Raw genomic sequence first — 27,797 nt, forward strand, 5'->3', positions numbered from 1 at the left:
TTATTAACAAATTAACCTTCTCTTAACTGCTTCCAATGCATTTACATCCTTCCTTTAATAAGGAGACCACTACTGTGCACCGTATTCCAGATGTGGTCGCACCAATGCCCTGAACATACTAAACTTTTGTGATTGATGCGCCAGGACACTGTTGGGAAAATATTGGTGACATGAAAATATCAGGGACATCCAAGAAATTGGAATATTTTCTGCTTTAAAAACTGTGGGAAAATGTAAGCTAATTAAGACAGGGACAATGTGGATGTGTTGAGGCATAGTCTTCCTACTTTTGTATTCAAATTCCCTCATAATAAATAATTACATTCTATTAGCTTTTCTATACAGTAAAGGGTACAGACCAAGAACTATCTCCACATTTATGTCTGTCTCAGCTCAACATGATCTGTTGTGCCATCTATGTTGGTGGTGCTATATATTCACCAATGCTCTGTACAACTGAAGCATAGTGTCCCTTTGGTATTCAAACTCCCTCGCAATTAGCAATAACACTCTATTAGCTTTTCTAATTACTTTCTGTACCTGCATACATTAACTCTGCAGAAACAACGAGCAGAATTCTCCAGCTCCTCCTGCCGGCGGGATCTTCCGGTCCCGCCGAAGTCAACCGCTTTCACGGGTTCCCTGATGGTGGTACAGGCAAGAAATGTAAATCGCCATCGACTTCGCCACAACCAGAAGATCCTGTCAGCAGCTGATGGCAAGCTGTCTCTGTCATGGGAAAACCCACATTGGCAGGGGCTAGAGAATTCCGTCCAAAGTCTCAGGATCTGCCCTGTCCAGCTTCTTCGTAACCTTGAATGGTTAATTGTTGCAGTGAGGATCACCTTTCATTCTTTTAAACTCCAGAGACTATAGCCACAACCTGCTCAGATTCTCATCATAGGATAACTCATCCCAGGAACCAACCTAGTGAACTTAGGATGTACTACCTCCAATGCAAACCTATCCTCCCTTAAGAATGGAGACCAAAACTGTACACAGTACTCCAGGTGTGGTCATACCAAAGGCTGCACAACTGTGACAAAACTTCTTTATTACATAAAAGCATATGTACAAACATACAAACCAGGTGCAGGAGCAGGCCATTCAGCCCCTTGAGTCAGTACAATCATAGCTGATCTGATTGTAACCCCAATTCCACATTCCCACCATTCACCCCCTTGCTTATCCAAAATTTATCAACATCTACCTTAAAATATTTTAAAACTCTGCTTCCTCTGCCTTTTAAGGAAGAGTTCCAAAGATTTACAACCCTTTTAGAGAAAAAAAAGTCTTATCTCCCCATATTTTTATAGTGACCTCTAGTTCTAGATTCTCCAACATCTTATCCACATCCACCCTGTCAAGACCCCTACGGATCTTATATGTTGCCTCTTACTCTGCTAAATTCCAACGGATACAAGCCTTGCCTATCCAACTTTCTCTTATAAGATAACCCGCCCATTCCGGAAATTAGTCTGGTAAACTTTCTCTGAACTGCTTCCAATGCATTTACATCCTTCCTTAAATAAGGATACCAATACTGTACACCGTATTCCAGATATGGTCTCATCAATACCCTGTACAACTGAAGGACAGTCTCCCTACTTTGGTGTTCAAACTCCCTCGCAATAAGCAATAGCATTCTATTAGCTTTTCTAATTACTTGCTGTACCTGCATACTAAACTTTTGGGATTCATACACTAGGACACTGTTGGGCAAATACTGGTGACATGAAAATATCAGCACCATCCAAGAAATTGGAATATTTTTTGCTGGTTAGATATTTTTAAAACTGTGGGGAAAATGGAATCTAATTAAGACAGGGACAGTGTGGATGTGTTAATGGAACTAGTGCTTTTGAGATGTTGATGAGCTTGGCAACACTGCAGACAAGACTGGAAGCATCCCTTACGTGGCCAATAATTGTCCACTTGTAGGCCTCAATTTGGCAAGAGCCTCACCCACCCAGTGTAAAATTGTGGACTGCTCAGGGATGCCAGCCAGGGAATTTTACTCTCTGCAAACTTCCCGGCAGAGGATGGCAAAATTCTGCCCCATTTGGCATTTAGATCTAAAGCGTTTATCTCTATTTGTGCCACCCGCACATCTTTAATATTGCAGACACTCCATGCATCCAGATAAAGTGACTTGAATTTTACCTTTTTACTTCAATTCCCTGCATGGACCTTACTCTCTGATTACCATTACACACTCTGTTCCTTCCTGTCCCACTCAGCTTGTCTTTATTCATATCGATAGACTATTTTATTGCCTCAATTTTTATGTTTGGATTTCTATATCGCACTTCACACAAAAACTCCTCGCACTCTGTGAGTTAAAAGTAATTTTTCCCTCCTCTGACAACAGTTGCTGGTGCACTCTTATGCTTGCATATTCTGTGCTTCCTTGTCATACCCATTATTGCTACCCTGCACCATGGCCTTGTCCCTTCTTTCCAACTTCCCAAATTTCCCCTCATGTGGATCTTTCCCCTGACTATTTAGCTTAAAGTGCACTTTCAGCCCCAAATATATGACCACCAGGACTCTGGTCAGATTGCGGTTCAGTGATGTCCCATGTAAGTAGCAGAATAAGAAAGTTCTTTGATATCAGCTGTTTAACCTGTGCATCAAAGAGTTTGAACTAATTTTGCAAAGGGAAGAATTACAGAGATCTAATAAAGTGGAACAGAGTTCCATTCAATAGATCACCATCGTAATGAAAACTCTGGGGGGAATTTTCCCGTCCTGCCTTACAACGTCCCGTCCCATGCAAAGGTCTGTTGACCTCGGAGGGGATTTTCCGGTTTTGAGGTGAGCGCGGCCAGCAAATCCCGCAATCTATAATGAGTTTTGGATGCATCAATAAATTAAAGTCAGGAACAGCTGGCATTTCATGGTATTGAAATCATAAGAGTAGGATTGTGTGTGGTGATTGGAGGGGTTACAAATGATCACTAATACATTTGCTTTAATGGCTAATTTTCTTGCTTAAAGATTATTTTTCAATCTAGAATCCACTGCATGTAATTCTTCATTGCAAATCCAAACAATGATCAGTATTACTTATTTGCCCACTTAAAAATCAGGGATTTCAATTTCTATTTTTTAAGGTTAATGCACCCTACAGCGCGCGCGCGCGCGCACACGCACACACACGAGAGAGAACATTATTTGTTACATTGTTTATTGGAAAATTACCTTTTTTGATAGAATTGACTGCACTTAGTAAGATTTTTTAAACGTGCACAGAAAACATTTTAGCAGAAGTTGGCAATAACCTTTTCGATTTTTTACTGAGCTTTTCAAAAACAATTTTTTGGGAGCTAGGGACTTAAACCTTAATGTATGTATTCCTGTACCACCAGCTCTTTCAGTGAAGGCAAGTTGCCTTGGCAGCCATGTAGCTCCTCTAATTCAATGACCTTTTGTCTGAGGTCCCTCATGTTCTTGCCCAGATCATTACCTAGAGTTATCTGAACCTTCAACAAAGGGATAAGGTACTTGTGGCGACTCTGGTTGTGCAAAATAATGCCACTTTTCTCACAGAATTGGTAGGCATCCTCTATATTACCCAAATCCCTGCAGCACACACTGATAGCGCTGAGTGTAAGAACAGGCCGATCATCGTAACGCATACACAGTTTTTCCTGCAAGCTAAGTACATTCAGAAGACAATTCAAAGCTCTGGTATACTGCCCACTTCGAAGGCAGCTGTATCCTTCTTGCACCTCTGGTAGGAAGAAGAACTCAATAAATTCATCTGATTCACGGATGTCTTTGATCGCATATAACTGTTGTAAGTAGTCGATGAATGCCAATTTACGCTCAGTGATTTTCTCTTGCACAAAGTTCCTGGCCATGATTTTCTTTGGGAATGTGATTTCTTCTATCTCTTCTTTAAAACTCTTCAGGATGTTTTTATGTAATTTTTCAAAGTCCGAGTATCGCCGTTCAACATAAGCTTGGCTGCTGTCATAGGTGCCAGACTTTATTACCACCACTTTGTACATCTGAGGAGGCAGAAAATACAGATCAGAATAGTTGTGAGCAGTTCCAAATAATGGCACGTGTTTAATTAGAAAATAAAGAGATGCCACAAACACTCTTGCGGCTCAGACAGTACAATTTTATTGTCTTTGCTAGCTTTAGCGCTGGCCTATTTGATGTGGCACAAAGCAAAATTGGAATTCTGCACCATAACACCTTTGGAGAATTTCAGATCCCTTTTTACATAAATACAATTCAGAAGCTCAACCCCACTGAGGTTTGTGGGATTTGTGTTATTAATTAATGACCATGTTTTCCTCCCTAACTAATTTTAGCACAAAAGTGGATGTGAATATAAAGCAGGGAGCAGAGTTAGCAAGTGGAGGAAAATATCTCCCCAAGGGCATTATTCCAATCTGCAATATAAGCAAAGAGCAAACTATGAAATGGATTTTTTAACTAAAGTAGAAGATTTCTCACACTTTCTTCTACCTAACAGTTGCAGACTTCTGCATATGTACTACAAGATGTAGAATTCACCTGGGGAGGAATAGAAGAGCCACGAGCACGTCGGAAACAGAATTGGAAATGTCTAGAATTCAAATGTGATTGGTAATAGAATTCGCACTATTATGTCACATTGGAACCATGAGCTTATATGGAAGAAAACTCTGAAGAAGCAACAGCGATGATCCAGTAGGAGCTTATTGACATTTTAATGAAGGTTTACCAATGTGTTATCAAATGGGATGTAAAGATCACATAACAGTATATATAAGAATAATGTCTGATTTTTCTGTTTGAGTTTACCCACAACACTGCAAGACTTGTCATCCTGATAGCACAACCATACGAGGGGGGAAATATAACATTTGCGGATTTCTCGGATGGGAAAATGATAATTCAATATGAAATAAAGCACCATTTTTTCAAGAGTTTTGTTTTATTGTGATTAAACACCATGTGAATGTTTTAAACAAACAAAAAAAATTCTTCCTCCTTTGTAGAATAACTTTATCATTGAACATCGATAACTAGAAAGTCAAGGGTTAAATCCTGCTGTATATGTCCCTTTTAAACAGCATCGGTATCAAATAAATATCTGTGGCAATTTGAAAAATGAGTGCGTAGTTGCAGTGACACTGACGATGAGGAGATGAATTATTTTCATTTGACCTGTAGGATATGCCAGCATCAAACTGGGTCATAAATTTGTATTTTGTCCAAGGGTGACCCCATCTAGTAATATCTGTCAGCAGCCAGTCTTCCATGGCCAAATGTGGACCACGAGTCTTAGCAGCATCTATTGAGGTCATTATATGTATTTCTCTTTGAGTCCTCCAGCAGCAATATGTCAAACTTGAGGGTTTTTAATGCATCTGGTTTGCCGAATGTCTTGGAAAAAAATCAGTTGTACATCAGCACACCTTCTGGAGTGCAACTAGTTCCTTGCAATTCAAAGCAGCTGGTATATAGAGAGTGGCTGGAATTGTCTGGCTGTTCACGCCCCGCTGCAAGCAAGGATGGAGAATGTGGCGTTCAGCCAAATCTTCATTCACTGCAGCACAACCAGAAATTCCCACCGGCATGAACGGTTGGAGAATTCTGCCCACTATGTTGTGGACTGGGTAAAATCAAAAGTCTGGCTGTCAAACCTCCACAATTGTGCTCTAATTTAGCACTTGGGGTGGGGTGGCTGTTTTCAAATGGAGCACACATTTGACGGGCAGCAACATTACACCGGCCCAATGGCCATAGCGAGAAGCCCAAACCATTTTCACGATAGGTCCTCACCTAAACATTCTGGGTAAGTGTTTATTTATTTATTCATTCATTAGTCACAAGTAGGCTTACATTAACACTGCAATGAAGTTGCAATGAAAATCCCCTAGTCGCCACACTCCGGCGCCCGTTCGGGTACACTGAGGGAGAATTTAGCATGGCCAATGCACCTAACCAGCACGTCTTTGGGACTGTGGAAGGAAACTGGAGCACCCAGAGGAAACCCACCCAGACACGGGGAGAACATGCAAGCTCCGCACAGACAGTGACCCACGCCAGGAATCGTACCTGGGTCCCTGGCGCTGCGAGGCAACAGTGCTAACCACTATGCCACTGTACTACCGTTTGCACCTAATCTTTTCAAAGGTCAGCCCATTGGTCCAAATGCCGATTTCGACAAGTGAAGACACTAGTCGTGTGAGTGAAATTTAAAGGCATGAAAACAATTCAAGGGAAGTGACGGAATAGAGAGACAAAAATTCTGAATGATCCAGGGAGATTCAAAAAGCTTTCATGCTTTTGTCAACACAAGGAACTAAGGAATAGCAGACAGAGGAAATCCAGGTGATTTATATGATTTGCAGGGGAGATGATGGCCTAGTGGTATTATCGCTAGATTATTAATCCAGAAACTCAGCTAATGTTCTGGGGACCTGGGTTCAAATCCTGCTGTTGGAATTTGAATTCAATAAAAAATATCTGGAAATAAGAATCTACTGATGACCGTGAAACCATCGTCAATTGTCGGAAAAATCCATCTGGTTCACTAACGTCCTTTAGGAAAGGAAATCTGCTGTCCATGCCTGGTCTGGCCTACATGTGATTCCAGAGCCACAGCAATGTGGTTGACTCTCAACTGCCCTCTGAAATAGCCTAGCAAGTTCAAGGGCAACTAGGGATGGGCAATAAATGCTGGCCAGCCAGTGTTTTTGATTTGATTTATTCTTGTCACATGTATACAGTGAAAAGTATTGGTTCTTATGCACTATATAGACAAAACATACCATACATAGAGAAAGAAAGAGAGTGGAGAATGTAGTGTTACAGTCATAGCTAGGATGCAGAGAAAGATCAACTCACTGTGAGGTAGACCCATTCAAAAGTCTGATGGCAGCAGGGAAGAAGCTGTTCTTGAGCCAGTTGTTACATGACCTCAGACTTTTGTATACTTTTCCCGATGGAAGAAGGTGAAAGAGGGTATGTCCAGGGTGCATGGGGTCCTTAATTATGCTGGCTGTTTTTCCGAGGCAGTGAGAAGTGTAGACTGAGTCAGTGGATGGGAGGCTAGTTTGCGTGATGGACTGGGCAGGAGATGTTAGTCTGTTCGACACTCCATTGCACTATCCCCATTGGTCAGCACTGCAGCATGCCAGCAGGAAGGTGGGCACTTTCCATAGTATGGAAATTAGTTGCCCTATTCCTATGCTGCATGGAGTCCTTCAGTCTATGGTACAGGTCAGCTGCTAGCTCTTCTGTTCCAAACCTTGTGGTCATCGCCAGTTGTGTTCAACAATGCCCCCATACATGAATGGTAGCATTTTGGTGAGTGTGGATGATCAGGCTATACTTGCTAGTCACCCTGGCAGGAAGCCTTTCATGCAATCCAACCTAATGCATAAACATGATCGGAGTGCTTCTGAAGAAGCATCAAACATATTAGTCAAGTATTCATCAGCCTCCATGGTGCCATTAGCTCTGCTGTTCAAACATTAGTACGTGAGTTATTTTGTTTTAGTACCGCAATTACTGAAATTCCAAGGTATGGGTGCACCACTAAAAAAACATGGTTGAAAAGGCACATTTGTAATGAAACGTAGTCTTGCAGCAGTAAGTGTGTACAATGGTTGTACCAACAAACTAGCTGGGTCAAAACCCCTGCCAAAAAAAGGACTGAGTGCAGACCCACGTGTGGGATAACAAGAGGAGACGCATTGGAGGATAATGGTAAGTTAAACACTCTAGTAGGGTAGGGAAGGAGAAAGAGAAATAGCACATCATAGGCCCAGAGGGTGTCACTCATAACATTGCTGAGGGCTTCTTCGGTGCTGTGAGAAGGATGGAAGCCAAATTGAAGAAATATAGGAGTAAAGCCCAAAACCCTACTGACCCAAGGATGCCAATACCTATTACCTGCCAGCATCCTCTAACATGTTCTATTGATAGACTGGCAGTCCACATAAGATTATGAAACACAGCATAGAATTCATTATGTTTAAAAGCTAAATGTGAGATGCCTGACTGAATATTTTAAAATGTATATATTTTTATTGAAGATTTTTCATTTTTTTTACTCTCAAAAATTGGTATAGTACAGCAAGATCATTTTCAAACAAGCACATGCCCCAGGATATAATAGTTTGTCCTCACCATAGCAGGAGTTAACCAGAGATTCAATAACCCCAAAACAACTGAATTACAAAAAATACACAAGGGCATAAGTTCTGGGGGGGTTTCCCTCACTGGCTGTGAAGACTTGTAGAGCCCTAGCCACTACCCCTGTATTAAACCACTTGCCCATCTTCCTGCAATGGCGCTACTCATTTTAACCGTAATTGAAATAAAAGATGTCAGGTGAAAAAGTCCGCCACTATCTATGACAGGATTACAAGATGAGAAGATGGATAAAAATCACACAGCTCGAGTACCATACAACCTACACAACGCACTCCTCAGAAATGAGAAGTACATTGCAGGATGCATTCCACTAAGGATAAATGAATATCCCTGGATTCATCAGGATAACAAGTGAAAATTCGCTACCATGCTCACTCACGAGATTGCCCCTATCGATGTGATAAATTACGTAACAGGATCCATTAAGAAATTAAATTGCAGGGGATAAGGATAAACGGATGTCCTTGGGCTCACCAGGATGCATTCCACTTAAAGTAAATGGATGTCCCTGGATTCATTAGGATAGCAGGTGTAGAGTCCATTCATTCCTTAGAATAGACGGAGATGGCACTAGTATGATGAATTTTTATTGAACAGAACTTAAAATTAAATCATTACAAAAGCGAACAGAAAGAGTAAAAAACTAGGAGAGAGAGAGAGAGACTGGCTTCTTCTGCCAGTTCGGTACTGATCAAAACAGAACTCCAAAACTGACTGAACACACAGTTCCACCATATATCCATCCTTATCTCACGGCCTCGCAGATGTTGTTAATGAAAAAACTTTGTCTGGCTTATAAAAAGGCCTGTTTTTGCTTGCATTGTACTTTCAAAAATGCAGTCAGTTTTCCAGTTAACCCAGCATGCTTTCTGAGTTTTAAAATGTGGTCAAGTTAGCTTTAAAAGGTAGTCAAATTAAGTTTTTGAAGCTTAGCATTTAAATATAATTGCATAGGTAGAAATATCTCAAAATGAAGTCTTTGCAAAAATGAAGCAAATCTTACACAGGCTCAACAACAGGATAACAAGCGAAACTTCGCAACTATGCTCACTTACAGAATTGCCCCATCAATGTGATAAATTACATAACAGGATTAAATAAAAGAATAAATTACAGGGGATACATTCAAGGATTAATGAAGAGCTGCAGAATATGACTCTAAACAGAATAATTGGTGAAATTCACCTCAGAGCTCAGATACAGGATTGCCCCCATCAATATGAAAAACCACAGTACAGGATCAACACAAGGCTATAATTGCAAGGGGTACAGTCCAGGATTAACATATCCTGATTTTTGCAGTGCAACAGGATGACAGGCAACAAGTGCCTCTGTGCTCATATATCATATACTCTTGTCAGGATAAAGGCAATATCACAAAATTAGGAGTATAATCAGAAGGAAATGGAGTTCAGGATTAATGATGAACTGCAGGATAATATAACCATTCACGGAGCTTGGAAAGGTCAGAGCCGTGGCAGGATTGTCAAACAATGTCCAGGATCCATCCATAGTTTCACCAAAGCCCTTGCACCTCCACCCAAAGCCCCAGCAAAGAGAAACCTAGGCCCTGGCGGATGGTGAAGACCTGCCGTTTCCAACCACTTCTAGCCCTTTTTGACAAATATGGAGGACAAGACAAAGTAAGACCAGTGGTCGGAGTCTTGAACCGACCCCAGGCCTCGAAGACCGGATACAATATGTTCCAGCGAGCCAGTTCTCAGATTCAGCTGAGAATTCATCTTCAAATCCCCTCGGGAGACCGGGCACATGGATATTCCTTCTCTGGCCTCATCTCCCCGAATCAACCAAGATGTTTTACATACCATGCAGCAGGATTTCCAAGAACTGAAGGTGAGACTCACCGAGAAAACGGACCCCTCCATTGACCCAGGATTCCCTTCTCCGCCTCTTTCATTCTCTTTAGGATATCTCGCAGTTCATCAATGGGAGCACCAATAGTCTGTGCTAGGGAGCCGAGACCGTCTCCACAACTTCATTCACAATGGCAGCCATCATCTTGATGCCTACGGCATCGCTGAAGAATAAATAGGTCCACACACCAGCAAAACCACACTGAGAACAGACCCCCACCCTGGCCATCTCTGAGCACTTCAATCAAACAAAGATTTTCTTGACTTAACTCTGCTCCCTATCACAGAAATTTAGCCAAGACCTTTGAGGAACATAACACAGATTATACACATCAGGATTAAATAATTATGGGTTATGTAGGACATTGAATTTGATGATCATCCATGATCAAGGTGAATGGCGGAGCAGGCTCAAAGGGTCGAATGGCCTACACCCGTTTCTAGTTTCTATAAGGATTAAAGATGAGTAGCGCTAGAGCTTGCAAAAATACAGCCGCTCCCGTGCTAACATCACATGAACCCCTGAATTTTAACTGAAGGATATAGAGAGGATTTAGATCATTGGGAAATTAAAGTGTCAAAAATCTGTTTCCCAAGCCAACCCATTTCTACCTCACCCCATTTCCTTCTTTAACTGAAGCTGGAATGTGACTGGTGATCAACCCGAGTCAAGGAGACAGGTTGCAGTTTTAAATATTCGGCTGAGATTCTCATTGTCATGAAGTGTTTGGACTTTTATAGCAGTTGGCAGGGTTTCCAGAATTATGCCAAATGTGGTAGCTTGTTCAAGGCGAGGACTTGGTGGATTCAAATGGTTGAGTGCCTTCACACTTACCCCCTGGATCCAAGTGCTTATCTGAGAAGCCTCCCCCATCAGGTCCCCTCATCCCTCAATGATCTTCCCCTAAAGATGCTGCCGTACTGACCACCAGCCTTCAATTTCCTCTATCCTCTCCCCTCACGCCTGATTTTCCACTGTTCTATTGTTACATCATTCGAAAAGAGTTGGGGAATAATTGTTATTAGCAGGAACAGTTTGGGGAAGTGTGAGGTTATGCACTTTGGTAGGAAGGATAAAGTCGTAAACTATTTTCTAAATGGGGAGAGAATTCAGAAATCGGAAGCGCAAAGGGACTTTGGAATCCTGGTTCAGGATGCTCTTCAGGTTAACTTGCAGGGTGAGTTGGCAGTTAGGAAGGCATGTGCAATGTTAGCATTCTTTTGAGGGGACTAGAATACAAAAGCAGGGATGTACCGCTGAGGCTTTATAAGGCTCTGGTCAGACCACGTTTGGAATATTGAGAGGAATTCTGGGCCCCGTATTTAAGGAAGAATGTGCTGGCATTGGAGAGGGTCCAGAGAATGATCCCAGGAATGAAAAGCTTGATGTATGAGGAGCATTTGAGGACTCTGAGTCTGTACTTGATGGAGTTTAGAAGGATGAGGGGGAATTTCATTGAAACTTACAGAATATTGAAAGGCCTGGATAGAGTAGACGTGGGGAAGATGTTTCCATTAGTAGGCAAGACTAGGATCGGAGGGCATGGCCTCAGAATAAAGAGATGATCCTTTATAACCAAGAAGAGGAGAAATTTCTTCAGCCAGAGGGTGGTGAATCTATGGAATTCATTGCCACAGAAGGCTGTGAAGGCCAGGTCATTGAGTACATTTAATACAGAGGTAGATAGATTCTTGATTGGGAAGGGGATTAAAGGTTACAGGGAAAAGGCAGGAGAATGGTGTTGAGAAACTTAATAGCCATGATTGAATGGCAAAGCGGACTTGATTGGTCGAATGGCCCAATTCTGCTCCTATATCTTATGGTTATGCGAATGTACATCCAGAGTGCTACATTTACTGCTGCACTGTAGTCATATGCCAAGCAGCAATATATCAGTTCACCAGACACATGGCAAGCTGTAAAAAAATGTACTTGATGAAGCCCCAGTATTTTTAATCTAAAAGCGTGATTATTCTGAAATTCTCGGAACATGAATTGCAGAGCAGGCTCAATGGTCTACTCCTGCTCCTATTTCTTATGATCTTATGAGCTCCTCTTTAAATTTATTATTTTAATAAAAATATAATAATAGGCCTCATTGTGGTAAAATTATTAAATCATTTTTCAAAGACTGCTTTATTTTCAGTTTGACAACAATTTTAAGCTTCAACCTCAATCAAAATATTTTGTAAAACTCACAAAGTAATTATTTTGAAAACCCATAAACAACTGTGTTTCTCCTGCTCTGACCTTTTGTATAATGTTAACCTCCTTCATCCCACCATTGGGATTTTTAATTAACCATTAAGGGAATTAAGGGTTATGGGGGGGGCGGGCGGGTGAGTGGAACTGAACACACTATCAGATCAGCCATGATCTTATTGAATGGCGGAGCAGGCTTGAGGGGCTAGACAGCCTACTCCTGCTCCTATTTCTTATGTTCTTATGTTCTTATTGACCTCAAGGTCTGGAATTCTTTCTCTAAACTCTAACCTAAGAAATTGGAGCAAGAGTAGGCCATTTGGGCCTCCTCGCCATTCAATAAGATCATGGCTGATCTGACTGTGGTCTTAACTTAACTTTCCTGCTTGCCTTTCATAACTTTTGACTCCCTTTTCAATTAAAGATCTGACTAACTCAGCCTTGAATATATTCAATTACCCAGCTCCACAGCTCACTGAGGGAAAGAATTCCAAAGTTTCATAATTAAGAGAAGAAATTTCTCCTCATCACCTTAAATGGGAAACCCCTTTTTTTAAACTGTGCCTCCTAGTTCTAGATCTCCCTGCACGAGGAAACATCCCCTCAGCATCTACCCTGTCAAGCCTCCTCAGAATCATATATGTCTCAATAAGGTTACCTCTCAATCTTCTAAACTGCAATGCTCAACCTTTCCTCATAAGACAACCCTCACATTGCAGGAATCAGGCGATGAATCTTCTCTGAACTGCTTCCAATGTAAGTATATCCTTCCTTACGTGAGGTGACCAAAACTGTAAACAATTATCTTGATGTGGTCTCACCAATTCCCTGGAATTTGTAGCAAGATTTCTCTATTTTTATACCCCATCCCCCTTGTGATAGAAGTCAATATTCTGCTTGCTTCCAAACTACTTGCTGTATCTACATGCTGACGTTTTGTGATTCATGCACATGTTAACACTGATCCCTCTCTGTACAACAGCATTGTTTAATCTCGCTCCATTTGAATAATATTTTATTTTTCTATTCTCCCTGCTAAAGTGGGCGACCTCTCATTTTCCACCATTCACTCCTTCTGTTAAGTTTTTGACAACTCACTTTAACCTATCTATATCCTCGCAGGCACTTCATATTCTCCTCACAATTTATCTTCATATTATCAGTAAATTTGGCAATATTACAATCGGTCTCTTCATCTCAGTCATTAGTATAGATTGTAAATATTTGAGGCTGCAGCACTGATCCCTGAGGTACTCTATTAGTTCCAGTTTGTCATCTTGTAAATGATCAATTTGTCCCAACAGTTTCCTGTTAGTTAGGCAGTTCTCTATATTTGCTAAAATATCACAACAATGCTATAATCTCTTACCTTATATAGTAACTTTATCAAATGCTTTTTGGAAATCCAAATGCACTACATCTACAGGTTCCCCTTTATCCACGCTGCTTGTTACATTCTGAAGAACTCTAATAATGTCAAACATAATTTCTCTTTAACTTCTCTCTTCCTCCTGTAAGACATTCCTTCAAACTTACCTCTTTGATCAAGAACGTGATCACCACTCCTACTGTCTCCTTTGTTGACTCGATGTCAAACTTTGTCTGTGACATTCCTATGATGCACCTTCGGACATTTTGCTATGTTAGAGGGCAATATAAATGTATATTGCTGCAGCGATATCACATGGGGTCAGAAATTGCTGTAATGCTGGATTAGGCAGTGAATAATGTTGATTGGATTTTTATACCCATCATTGATATTGCACAATATTTGCACCACAAATTGCTGGAGCATCAATCCAATAATGGTACGTGATGTCAATGCCACAACTGGGATGTTCTTGAGCAATAAAAAAATATATATATAAAGAAGCAGATCAAGCAAGACAAGGAAATAGGGTGAAATGAGTCAAACAGAATAGAAACAGAAAGAGGAATAAAGGGATAAAGACAGTAGATTATAGACAAAGAAGAAAAGCAGAAAGGTAAAGGAAGAAAATATTAAAAAGAACTAGAAAAAAAAAGGCATTGCAAGCCTATTTTGTGTTTGGGATTTTTGCATTGGTTTTTGTAAAGTTAATGAGTGATTGGCAAGCAAAATAAGTATTATGTACAGATGTTCTTGGTCTATGAAATTCAGAACCAATAGCCCAATCTATCATGATCAGGAACAGTGGAACACCCCGTGGGCACAGTAAGAATACAGGAGTTGCTAGACCGACAAATACCAAGGTCCATCTATTTTGCCTTCTACTATCTAGATAATTGCATAATACAATGGAGTTATTGATTAATCATAGCAATAAATCTTTATCAATTAGTTTACAACAGACCTAGGAACGTGACAACAAAAACACCAAAGTTGCAGAGCTTTAGAAGCAATTAAATCGCCCTTCCCCTTGCTAAGCACGCTACACTTACACCATCCTGTCTCAGGCCACTCAGATACTATATCGCAACATGTTATTTTCTGAAAGAAATGCATTTCCCTTGCATCTGAATGAATGAACATTTCTGTCGAAACAGATTTGCCTTCTGAAAATTATTGCCTTGCAACTGCGGATGGCATGCCTGGCATGAAGGACTGCCAAGACAAATAAACAGATTAAAAGACCTCTCAGAACAAACCACTGTCTGCTGGAGTGAGACAACACAGCTGCACTGGTCCCGTAGTAAGTCTCCAAAGTTGAGTGACATATAAGGAGCAGAAATAATTTCATTTAGCAGGGGCCTCCACAAAATTGATTATCAGTCACAAGTGACTGCTGTGGGAATAATTCTTAACAATGTCGTAAATCCAGGGATATCACAATTGCCGTTAAGTTTAGTGGGGGGGCCAATGGCATGAACGAGCTTTTATTATTGGTTTTGGCAAGGCCAATGATGGAAGGGTACAAATCGTCCAGCAATTTCGGAACTCATCACCTATTTCTCTTACTCCGCTAATTGCTGGATTTTTAACAAATGAATAAAGCTGAGTGCAGTGAACCCATCATTTGAACAATGCAACTTCCCAACAACTTTTAGTCCAATTTGTCAGCGATGTACAAAAGGAGTTCATTCAACTTCAGCAAGAAAGCAAAATAACCAAGGAATATCAGCATGCAACGTGGCTAAAATTCCGACTAACCTCAATGAGACGGAAAGATAACGGCTGCAATTCTCCCAAATTGGGACTAAGTGCCCACCCCAGTGGGAAAACCAGAGGGTGTCCCACTGGCGTTACCAGCGATCTGCACTCACAATTCAGAATATGTTAATGAGCTAGTTCTGCCCCCACATGTCTAACGCAGACTTCCCAATGTCTGCCGCCTGATTCACTGCAGTCGGGATTCAGCTGTTAGCCCTCTACAAGCTGGAGCAGTATTTCGGTGCTCCCTTCAGCAGCGCTATCAATTCATAGGGCCGGGAAAAGGTTGGCACCCAGATTCCTCGAGTCGGAGGTGGAGAGGATGCCTGAAGCTCTGGAGGAGATGAGGGCCACCCTCTTCACGAGAGTTGGCAGGAGGTTGCCATTAGGTCAGGGAGCAGAGGCATTGGAAGCGGTGACCGAGGCAGTCTGCGCAAGGAGCTTTACAAAGAGGGTGGGCATGCAATGCCAGAAGGTGAACGGCCTGCTCCGGTTGGCAAGGGTGAATGTCTACTTCTTGCCCCTGGCATCATGCATGTCCTTAACCTCTGCCATCTCATCTTAATCCACCTTAATCCCCCTCAATCCCACCCCACCACCTTCCAACATTGTCACACAGAAACCCCATCTGACTTTCCCTGCAATCCCACCCCCTCCCCCCCCGACTAACCAACACACAGTCCACAGTTTATTGTTCTCAGCAGATGTCATTTTTTTGGAAAACAATTGTATTTGGCTCATGTAAAAACAGTTTGGATGAAGCTATTCCTTTTCCTTGATATTAAAAATGAAATGCAAAATGTCTCCTTCCTTGTCCATATATTTTACTGGGCCAGTGACCAAACCTGGGGTATGTCGGTTGTTTTTTGCTCAGTACTTGCTCCAACAAATACAGAAATTCCACTAAAATGAAAACACAGAACCCTGTATCAATCCCTGAAAGCAAATTACTGAAGACTTATGCAGTGCAGAATAGGGTTTAAAGAATATAAATAAACAACATTCTTTATAGTTAACCGACATTCTCCTTTCTCTTTAACACAAAACTCTAGTCTGTGTGTTCAACTGGAATCGAATTTCCCCCAGAAGCTCACTATTCCTCTTTTCGTTCCTTAAAATGGAATTTAAGGCATATCACACGTCACAAATTTCTCTTATTAATGGGGAAGTGGTTTCAAAATGGTACCATACCATCTGCCAATCATTTTCAGTAAAATTAGTTTGAGGTGGATCCAATGGCTGTGACAGGTGAAGCCACAAATGGTATGAAGCATATTCTAGTAGGCAGCAATTCTCAGAAGCAGAAGAAGGAACTTAGTGTTAGCAGTTATACGGTGATGGTAACCTACACTAGTGAGTGGCCCTCCTTCATCTCAGTGGGCCGCAAGATCACTATGACCCTTTGAATAAGATTGAATATATTTAATACACATTGTACATTTCATAATAATAGAAAATGCTTAATCATTCATAAATTTATAGAACTGTCATCAACTTCAAATGACAAAAAGATAAATATTTATGCTTGATTGGATGCAGAGGGAGCGCACGATTCTCACAGTCAATATTGTGTGCGCTCAGTACGCACCTCACTTCACTCGCCCTTGTTTTATAGGTGTATCATGTCAGTCATACCAGTAGGGGGAAAAAAATGTGGATGGAAACCAGCAGAATGTGACATCTCCGCGCATGGGCAACAGTCAACAACCCAGACTGCAGGTTGTCCACCATTGATCTACTAGGTTCTGTTGTTGGATGTTAAATGCATTACAACCGGTTTGCATTTTTAAAAACAAGTAGTGATTCCCACCAGGGTAAAATTACACTGGGATGTGGTTGGGGGCGGGGGGGAGGAGTTTGGGGTGGGGAATTAATGATCCCAGAAGCAATGCTGCTAAGCCAGGTAATGATATTTAAATACTCAGAAAACAGGTTCTCGCTCTTTCTGGCCATGAACCTGATTACATCGCTAGCCGGGGGAGGGAGGGGGCGGAGAAGATCACAAACTGAGATCTCACCACTGCAAATCCTGTAATGGCCCTCTTAGAGTTCAGTAAGAAGTCTCACAACACCAGGCTAAAGTCCAACAGGTTTATCTCTTAGAGTTAGTAGCTATAATGGGATTTCTGCCTGGAGCAAACGCACTCTGAGAATCTCACCCAGGGATTTTGAGACAACGAATATGTAGAAGACAAGGAGAGTAATACAGGCCAATCAGATAGAATCATATTGGTCACCAAAAGCTTCAGTCCGGTAATAAGTATCCAAGAGTCTTTATGAAGAAATTCTCTTATCTCAACTTTAACAGAGACTCATTCTTGAGACATCTTACCTGCACTGAGGAGGCTGTGATTCAAACCTGCTGACTGTTGCAGCTCCAGCTTCTGCCTCAGAGCAGGGTAAAGATAGCATTGCCTGTGACTGGCAAGGTGACCGTGGCTCTCAACTTTTATATTCTGGCTCCTTCCAGACTGCTGCTGAAGATATAAGCACTACACTGCTGCATACGGGAAGTAACTGAGGTTTTCTATACACAGAGGGACATCTTCACCACATTCCCTCTTTCCAAAACACAAGCAGACAGAGGAAGGATAAGGAGTTGCGTAAAACTGCAGGCTTCCCCATGGTGAAGGGTCCTATTGATTATACACAAACATGCATGCACACGCATGCCACACTCCTTGCATGAGCTTCATGTCAATTAGGCCATTTCCATGAACCAAAAGGGATTCCGCCCAGCCTTGTGTGACCACAGACTATCTTACAAACGAATACCTGTTATTCTGTTAGGAATGATGTGGAGATGCCGGCGTTGGACTGGGGTGAACACGGTAAGAAGTCTCACAACACCAGGTTAAAGTCCAACAGGTTTATTTGGTAGCAAATACCATAAGCTTTCGGAGCACTGCTCCTTCGTCAGATGGAGTGGAAATGTGCTCTCAAACAGTGCAAACAGACAAAATCAAGTTGCAGAATACTGATTAGAATGCGCATCCTACAGCCAGCCAGTTTAATGTTCCCTCCACCCACATTGTCTGTACCTTTAAGACCTGGCTGGCTGTAGGATGTGCATTCTAATCAGTATTCTGCAACTTGATTTTGTCTGTTTGCACTGTTTGAGAGCACATTTCCACTCCATCTGACGAAGGAGCAGTGCTCCGAAAGCTTATGGTATTTGCTACCAAATAAACCTGTTGGACTTTAACCTGGTGTTGTGAGACTTCTTACCGTATTCTGTTAGGAGTCAGGATTCCTTCACTCTGTGGCAATCCTCCCTGCGACCTATATTTGACCCATCAAGGCAAGCCAAAGACTTGGCTACAAGGCAACAAATGTTACCCGTTGGGGTTTTCAATGCATTTTATTTTCTGCCCATAAGAATTCTTCAATGTGATTGGTTACTTGGACTCTTTAACAACATCACTGATGCTAGATGCCAGAGATAGTTAGCACTGGAATTAAAATTAACAGCAAAGATGAGATCATTAAATCTTAGCAAGCAGCTTCGTCCAAGGTCAGCAGCGAGTGCCATCATTTTACCACTGGCTGCCAAATCCATGCCAATTATTTTGAGTGATTTAAAACCTGTAAAACTTGATGGAGTAGATGCTCTAGTTAAAATACATGTGTCTGAGTTGAACGCATTTTCAGCTTCATTAATACAATTGCATCATGTCACCATTCTTAAATTACATCAGTGAATTTTTTTCCCCAACAAGGATAAACAATTATATTCTATTATGCTGCACTGGCTCATGGACGATTTTACATTTGTGATCATGCTAAAAAGTTTGAGCGGATGCTTAACCATAACTTCAATTTGGAAAAACAGTGCAATTTGCACCCAGATCTGTCAATTGCACCCAAAGTGGCAATTTTTAGGGCGGCACGATGGCACAGTGATTAGCACTGCTACCGCACAGCGCCAGGGTCCCGGTTCGATTCCCGGCTTGGGTGACTGTCTGTGTGGAGTTTGCACATTCTCCCCGTGTCTGCGTGGGTTTCCTCCAGGTGCTCCGGTTTCCTCCCACAGTCCAGAAATGGGCAGGTTAGGTTGATTGGCCATGCTAAATTGTTCCTTAGTGTTTGGGGGATTAGTAAGGTAAATATGTGAGGTTACGGGGATAGGGCCAGGGTAGGATTGTTGTCAGTGCAGGCTCGATGGGCCGAATGGCCTCCTTCTGAACTGCAGATATCCGATGATGCTATGATTCTATATATCCCCAAGACTATGATTTAGTATGAAATTTCAGATGTCACTTGTAACCAGCTTTATATTTTGGTCCAATAGCCTTTGCACACCTTGTAATCATTCTTTGTCCATTACCTGCTGTATAATTACACGCAATTCAGTTTGCTGATTGAAACTTACCACATATTTGGACCCCTGATCTTCCACTGTTCTAGTTTCTGGTATTTCAAAGAGCAGTCGGATTGGTTTCACCTTCTTATTCACAGCATTCCAGTACTGCAACAGTTGCTTTGTGGTTAGTGTAGCTTCCGGGACTGCTGTGCTGTAAGGAGCTAAGAAAGGGAGATAACATACAGAGTGCATTTGTTTTTAGCTTATTGGAACATCAGTTAAACATTCAACTTTTTGTGGCTTGAAATCAACCCAGTAACTTCATCAATATATTATTTCAATCCTTTGTTGTGCTGGATTTTGATAGAATACTTATGGCAGATACCCAATGTTGGTATACCCGTGACCTATCACTCTGTAGGATAATAGAAATTAAAGGACAAACGGAAGCCCTTTGGCCTATTGCACCTACAGCTAAACTAGCTCTCCAACTGAAGCTATCCAATCTTTTCCCATGTATTGTCATCCTCTTATATTCCTTTACGAATGTTTATCCATCTCCCCTTTAAATCATGTTATAGACTCTGCTTGAATAGCTACTTGTAGTAAAAACTTCTGTGTTCGCGTAATACCATGTGAAAAACAATCCTGAAATTTTTAACATAATTCTGGTGAAATTCTGGAATCCATGCCACGCGTTACTAATTTGCCACAGTGAGACTGATATTTCACTGTTTACCTTTTATAAACCTCTCAATTTAAAAAGTGTATATTATTTATCTTCCTTCACATTTTCTGTTGTTGAAAAAAAATGTTTCTGAAACTTCCTTTATCTCATTTCTAGAATGATTCTGCTGAATCTTCCATGATAGTATATTTCCTAAAATGGCCTGCCCAAAACTGCACACAATATCACATCAGTGGCGTAACCAATTCCTTTTTAAAATCAACATAATTTCCTTTTATGTTCAATGCCCCTTTGTATGAAACTCAATCTTGTTTATTTTTTTAGTGCCCATTTTTGCTTTTCATCCCACCCTTAAAGATCTTTTTAACCACAACCCTGGATCGTTCTTGACTCAGCAGATGGGATTTTCTGCTCTGGTGAGTGGAGGTTCTGTTCATTGAACTGAGTAAGTGGAACACCGACGGCTTGTCGAGCTCAGAGGCAGAAAAACCTGCTGGTCTGTTGTTTTAATATGCCGTGCCAACATGCTGCCTTGTCTGTTCCAAGATCTGGGGGGAACAATTCACTCCTGTTCAATATCTTGCGCTGTTTTACTTATAAAACCAAACATAAAAGAAGCTAACAAGATTTGGACAGAAATACTGAAAGGGTTGGAAAGCATTCAAATTGCACAACAATAACATAATTGAGTATTAAATGCAAGTGTAAAACTATCTTTCAGATACACCACCTCTCTCACCTTCTTCTTTCTTTTGTAGTGAAACTCCACCCGTTGTATTGCATCCTTGTGCACTGAGAACCGTATTCCTAACGCCAGTAACACTTTCTTCCTGAATAGGCTTGTTATTGCAAAATGCAGCTGAAAGTTCATTGTTCACTGATGATTGGTGTTGTTCGTTCTCTTCCATAGTTTTACCAACCTGTGCACAATAAAAGCACAAGATTATATTTTTAAATCTGAAGAGAATCTATGGGTGGCTGATTGATTTGTATTAACTAACTAGAAAAGGTTGCTGAGGTGTAGATGATCAGTATTGTAAATGCAGTATCTTTACCCCGGCATGTATATTTGAAATTCAAGTCCTAATTTGGAGGACTTATTCTTTTCACTTATCTAAAAGAATGAGCAAAATAAAAATATGCATTTATATTCTCAGAACTTTCTCAAGGTGCTTAACAGGACAGCACGGTGGCACAGTGGTTAGCTCTACTACCTCACATCACCAGGGACCCGGGTTCAATTCCCAGCTTGGGTCACTGTCTGTGGAGAGTCTGCACGTTCTCCTCATGTCTACATGCGTATCCCCTCGGATACTCCGGTTTCCTCCCACAGTCTGAAAGACGTGCTGGTTAGGGACATTGGCTTGCTAAATTCTTCCTCAGTGCACCTGAACAGGTGCCAGAGTGTGGCAACTGGGAGATTTTCACAGTAACTTCATTGCAGTGTTAATGTAAGCCTACTTGTTACGCTAATAAATTAATAAACTAAAAGATTCCTGGAACTGAACTGAGACAGACAAGACAGTTTCTTTGTGCTTTGAGCCGGTCTAACTTGGAGGACTAAGGTGGGTTGATTGCATAGGTCACCAGATTGGTGCTCCCAGCTTGCCACAATTATGATGATGCCCAAAGACAAAGTTAGAATGGGCCCCAAGCCTCACTGTCCTGGTGTGCCTTGGCTTTGCACCACATGGATCACAACCAGTTTTGGGTGCGAAGTGAATATTGGATCTTTTGTATTTCTTGAGACACGGAGGCCGGAATTGTACTGTCCCATCTCCACGGGAATCGGAGCGGGCAAAGAGCGGAGCATGGGAAGGTCTGTTGACCTCGGGTAGGGTTTTATTGTTTTGGGATGAGCAAGGCCATAAAATCCCACCCAATGGGCCCAATTTTACCATTGCGTTGTACCCGTTTTCAGGTGCAAAAACTTGGTATAGTCGGGCGTGAGGCGATTAGCACGATCCACGCCCGCGCAGATGCCCACTTTATCAAGGCCTGAAAATGGCCACGATTCGAACCATGCCCAAAACGGACGCAACAGCAATTTACATGCATTTAAATTGAATTAATGGGCTGCATTGTATATTTTTCAGGTAGAGATAGATAATTCCCCCTTTACTATTGCGTTTGCCCGTCCAGATACGGCATGAAACAGACATGCTCGGCAAAGGTCTATTTCGAGTGCTCCAGCTTCTGAAGAGGTAAGTTCAGAGCTTCCAGCAGCTCTCTAAGTCAGATCGGTGGTGGGGGGAGAAGGGAGGCGGGTCAGATCATTCTCTGGTTAATTGGGGGGATGGGGGGGGGGGGGTGGTGGGAGGAGGAGGGAGGCCTGATCATTCTCTGGTTGGGTGGGCCAGATCGTTCTCTGCTGGGGGGGTAGGAGGGAGGCCTGATCGTTCTCTGGTGGGGTGGGGGGAGGAGGGAGGCCTGGCCGTTCTCTGATGGGGGGGGGGGGGGAGGGAGGAGGGTCAGATGTATCTCTGGTGGGAAGCGGGGGGGGGACCGCTGCCACTCTGCGGGTGATCAGTGGGGGGGGGGGGGAAGGGAGGCAAGGCTTGCGATCGGCCTGGGTAGCGGGGCGGGGGGGTGGGGGGGTGGGTGGATAACGGTGACAGTTATGTTGTGGGGGTGGGGCGATCTCTGTGGGGGCCATCGCTCCTGGGCCGCTTTATCCGTTTTTTGCGGCCCGGGGGCGATGTAACAGGGGCGCGGTTTTCAATTTTTTTGTTTCACTTGTGCATACGCAGTTCAAATCTCCGATCGGAGCTGCAGCGTTTCAGGCACGATAAGCCCCGCCCACTGCACGATTCAGACATGCGATTTTTTTTTCAGGCTACGTGCGTATGGGGGCGCCAGAGAGCAGGTTTCCAAGTTGGATCTGAATTGTGCCCAGAGTCAGCACTTAGAATCAAAATGGTAAAATCGGGCCCAGTGTGTCCTAAATTCCATGAGAATGTGCCCATGTGAAATCCCTTTGATTTCTCTCACCAATATCTCCTATTGTCTGCCTGAATATTATTTTTGTCACATAATTATTTCCTGTTCTTCAATTAGGCACTTCTGGCCATTCTATTTCTTTTCCCCATGTGTGTTTTTTGCCCACACTTTTCACCTTGTTCCATTCCAGTTTAAACACTGGTCATCAATAATATCTTCCTCTGAGTCTCAGTATCGAAGCAAGCGGGCAATAATTGGGGAAAATTAGCCAGTCAAAAGCTCAAATTTTGAAAATTAATATATGGACATTACTGGGTCAATCTTAGACTTCTAAAATTAAATGTAATCAAACAGAGCCAACATGGTTTTATGAAAGGGAAATTACATTTGGCTAATACATTGGAGTTCTTTGAAGAAGTAACAAACAGCATGGATAAAGGGGAACCTGTGGATGCACCATACTTAGATTTCCAGAAGGTATTTGACAAGGTGCCACATTAAAGGTTGCTGTGCAAAATATGGCTTTCTAACATTGCGTGTAACATATTAGCATGGATAAAGATTTGGTTATCGAACAGGGAACAGAGAGTCAGCATAAGTGGGTCATTTACAGGTTGGCAAGAAGTGATAATTGGAATTCCACAGGGATCAGTGCTGGACCTCAATTGTTTATAATTTATATCAGTGAGTTGAATGAAGGGACCAAATGTATGGTTGCTAAATTTGTTGATGATACAAAGATAGGTAAGAAAGGAAGCTGTGAAGCAGATATAATGATCTGCAAGGGATATAGATAGGTTAAGTGAGTGGGCAAAAAATTGGCAAATGGAGTATAATATGGGAAAATGTGAACTTAACCACTTTGGCATGAAGAATAGAAAAGCAGCATATTATTTAAAAGGTGAGAGATTGCAGAACTCTGAGATTCAGAGGGACCTGGGTGTCCTGGTACATGAATCATAAAAAGTTGGTAAACAGGTATAACTAGTGAGTAGTAAGACAACAGAAATGTTGATTATTGTTGGGGGATGGAATATAAAAGTATGGATGTTTACTGTACTCTGTACAATTTTGGTCTCCATTTTCAAAAAAAAGGATATAAATACATTCGAGGCAGTTCAGAGAATGTTCACTCAATTGATAACTGGGATGGGAGTGTTACCTTATGAAGAAAGGTTAGACATACTGAGCCTGTATCCAATGGAGTTTGGAAGAATGAGAGGTGATCTTGTTGAAAGATATAAGATCCTGTGGGGACTTAACAAGGTGGATGCTGAAAAGAATGTTTCCCCTTTAAAATTAAGGGGTTAGCGATTTAAGACTGAAATGAAGATTATTTTTTTCTCTTAAAGGGTTGTGAGTCTTTGGAACTCTCTTCCACTGAGTGCGGTGGAGGCACGGTCATTGTATATTTTTCAGGTAGAGATAGATAAATTCTTGAGTAACAAGGGAGTCAAAGGGTAGGTAGGAACATGGAATTGTGGCCACAATCAGATCACCCAGGATATTATCAAATGTTGGAGCAAGCTCAAAGGCTAATATATTCAGGGTTCGATGCCCACTGTGATTGGGCTGTGAAGAGTCAAACAGTTACTGCTGAAACTCCACAGTTTTAACTATTATTTATATTCCAATGCTGCGCTATACACCTTGCACATTTTTCAGGGAATGTTGGGTGTATTTCCTGATAACACATCTTCTTCTAGTGCCTTGCTCAATTGTCTAATGACAAATGGTGGCTATTCTCCATGTGTGGTGGGTGGTGGTAGGTTTGGGGTAGGGTTAAGAGTAGTGGGTTGGTTGAATCCCTTTGGGGTCTATTTGATTCCAGAATCACATGTCTGGTAATAGGAGTTAAGCTTCCGTTGAGGCCTCAGTCATTCAATCTGAGTCCGATAGGTTTGCCACATTCTGCGGCATTATTGATTATTAGGATTTTAATTTGGTTTATCTCAACCTAATGTTAACATTCCATTTTAACTTCAGAATTAACATAACCTTTTCTTTGTTTTCCTGTTTACTTCTTCACACTGGTTCCTAAAAATCTATTTTGTGATTGGGAACAAATTCCAAAGCAATAGATCTCCTTTGGTTGAAGACAAGGTTTAAGAGTTAATTGTCCAGCCAATCAAAAGATTGACAACAGTAATTCAATCAAGTCCATCTACCATATGTAAAAATGCTTCAAAAGAGGAAGTGACTATGCCAAATGAAAAAATACTTGTTTGCAGTTCCTGACACCTGACAGTATAAATTCATCTGTGGCACAGTCGGCAAGTACAACTAAGTCTTTAGATTTTACTCATAGACAAGCCATTTCCTGTGTTTCCACATGGATGCACATTTGACATGCCTTTTATGTAAATATTGTTAAATAAAACACTTTGGTAATAATCTCCAGAAACTCCTGTAATCGTTGAGCAGATGTCCCCGAAAGTGCTTATACAACCAAGTTGAAAATGCACAGAATCTCGCTTGAACTTTTAGTTGTCCTCCTGAGCATTCAGAAGACTAGGTACATTCTGATATTTTCATCATTACTATATAAATCACCTCCAAGACTGAAACAACCATCAGTGGATCACTTGGGACCGATGAGTCCTAACAACCCAGTCCAAAAAAACTTCTATTTTGCTGCTAACTTGCTCTGCTTGAACTTCATGGCACTGGAAGTTTCAAATGAGCAGTTGCTGGCATTTTACCTTAATGGTGGATGAAACTGTACGGAAAGGTCTGTTTGTATATATAATGAAAATGAAGGGAAAGATTCATTAAACTGGTGCATGGGTGCAACTAAAGGGCCCATGAGGGTAAAATGTTTGGATCCACCTGGCCCAGGACATAGTCGATTACAAGGAGATCAATGCGGTGTGTGAATGCTATGTGGGCTGATTGTATAATTGCACAGAATTTTCAACTCAACGGGTAGGACTTTCTGACTGTGCTCGTCCCAAAACCAGGAAATCCCACCCGAAGTCAACGGATCTTTGCATGATCCGTCCCCTGCCTGTTACAATTCCTGTGGCAGACGGGACAGGAAAATTCCCCCAACATATAGAATCATAGAATCTACAGTGCAGGAGGCGGCCATTTGGCTCATTGAGCTTGCACCAACAATGCCACCCAGGTCCTACCCAGGGTAACGCCACATATTTACCCTTCTAGTCCCCCTAACACTAAGGTGCAATTAATCATGGCCAATCAACTTAATAACAGTTTTAACAACACCAGGTTAAAGTCCAACAGGTTTATTTGGTAGCAAATACCATTAGCTGCTCCTTCGTCAGATGGAGTGGAAATTAACCCATACATCTTTGGAGTGTGGGAGGAAACCGGAGCACCCGGAGGAAACCCACACAGATACGGGGAGAATATGCAAACTCCACACAGACAGTGACCCGAGGCAAGAATCGAACCTGGGTCCCTGGCACTGTGAGGTAGCAGTGCTAACCACTTTGCCACCATCCCGCTAATGTGACCCAACAGTTCATGCTGGTGTTTATGTTCTTCATGAGCCTCCATTTACCTTACAAAATTTCACCTTATCAACATGTCCTTCTCTTCCTTTCTCTTTCATTCACTTTCCTAGCTTCCCCTTAAAAGCTTAAAAACCTCCATGTGGTGGCTTTACATTCTCACCAAAGAGTAACAAAGTTTCTCCTGAATATCTTATTGGATTTATGAGCAATGACCTTTCAGGCAAGACCCCTAGTTTTAGACTCTAATCCAATCAAACCCCTACATCATTTTAAATTCTAATATGCCACTTCAGTTTTCCAGAGGAAAGAGTCCAGTCTGTTCTGTCTTTCAGAATTTACAACCATTCTAACAAACATTCTAGAATAGACTAATGAACAGTGAATTAATTTTCTTTAATTTCTGGAAAGTATTCAGTTATTAGTAATTTTACTACAAGCAAGATGATTATTTACATGTGAATACAGTTTAAAATTAGATTCAAGTGTCCATTAAAAAATAAATCTAAAATCTCACTAGTGACTACAATGTCCCATCATTGCCAGAACTGAATAATCTCTGTGCATAGCCGAAAGCAATAGGTCCCTCCCACGCACAACAAAACCGTTATAGTTCCCTAATTCCAGTAAAATTTCCTTAAAATATATTAAACAACACAAAATATATTAAATAGCCCTCTGCATATTTTAAGTACTGAAGGAAAGAAGGGAAAATCAAAACTTCAAGTTATTTTCACGCGGTAGTTACACATTGTTGCAGTTTGCAAAATAGGAAGCACTGAGGTAGAAACATACACTAACCTTTAGTATCTCAATTCTGTCCTGGAGCTAGTGCGTCAAAGCAGACTCGGACTTTGCTGTGATGCTAGATGTAAAGAACTGAAGTGTGCTTTCAGTTTTACGATACCACAATGTTTTTCTGTGGATGCACGCAGCTATGATAAAGACACTTTGCTTTACATGGTTAAAAGAAACAGAAGCTATGCCCTGCTAAACTCATCACTTCCTGCAAGG

At 41.6% G+C, this 27,797-nt stretch overlaps 1 protein-coding gene across 2 annotated transcripts; it reads right to left on the minus strand.

Annotated features, from left to right (window-relative positions):
• Positions 1–1,034: 1,034 nt before the first annotated feature.
• On the minus strand, positions 1,035–27,797 carry snx20 (sorting nexin 20). Of its 2 annotated transcripts, none has more exons than XM_078210257.1 (4): positions 27,585–27,797; positions 21,107–21,287; positions 19,749–19,900; positions 1,035–4,016 (listed from the first exon to the last, which is right to left on the minus strand). In XM_078210257.1, the coding sequence occupies exons 2-4, from the start codon at positions 21,273–21,275 to the stop codon at positions 3,345–3,347; spliced, it is 993 nt and encodes a 330-aa protein (XP_078066383.1). In that variant the 5' UTR covers positions 21,276–21,287; positions 27,585–27,797; the 3' UTR covers positions 1,035–3,344. The 2 variants fall into 2 exon arrangements, with proteins under 2 accessions (XP_078066383.1, XP_078066384.1); XM_078210258.1 differs by having other exon boundaries at positions 1,041–4,016; positions 19,749–19,885; positions 21,095–21,287; positions 27,585–27,738.

This window comes from Mustelus asterias, chromosome 4, assembly GCF_964213995.1.
Source record: "Mustelus asterias chromosome 4, sMusAst1.hap1.1, whole genome shotgun sequence".
NCBI lineage: Eukaryota > Metazoa > Chordata > Chondrichthyes > Carcharhiniformes > Triakidae > Mustelus > Mustelus asterias.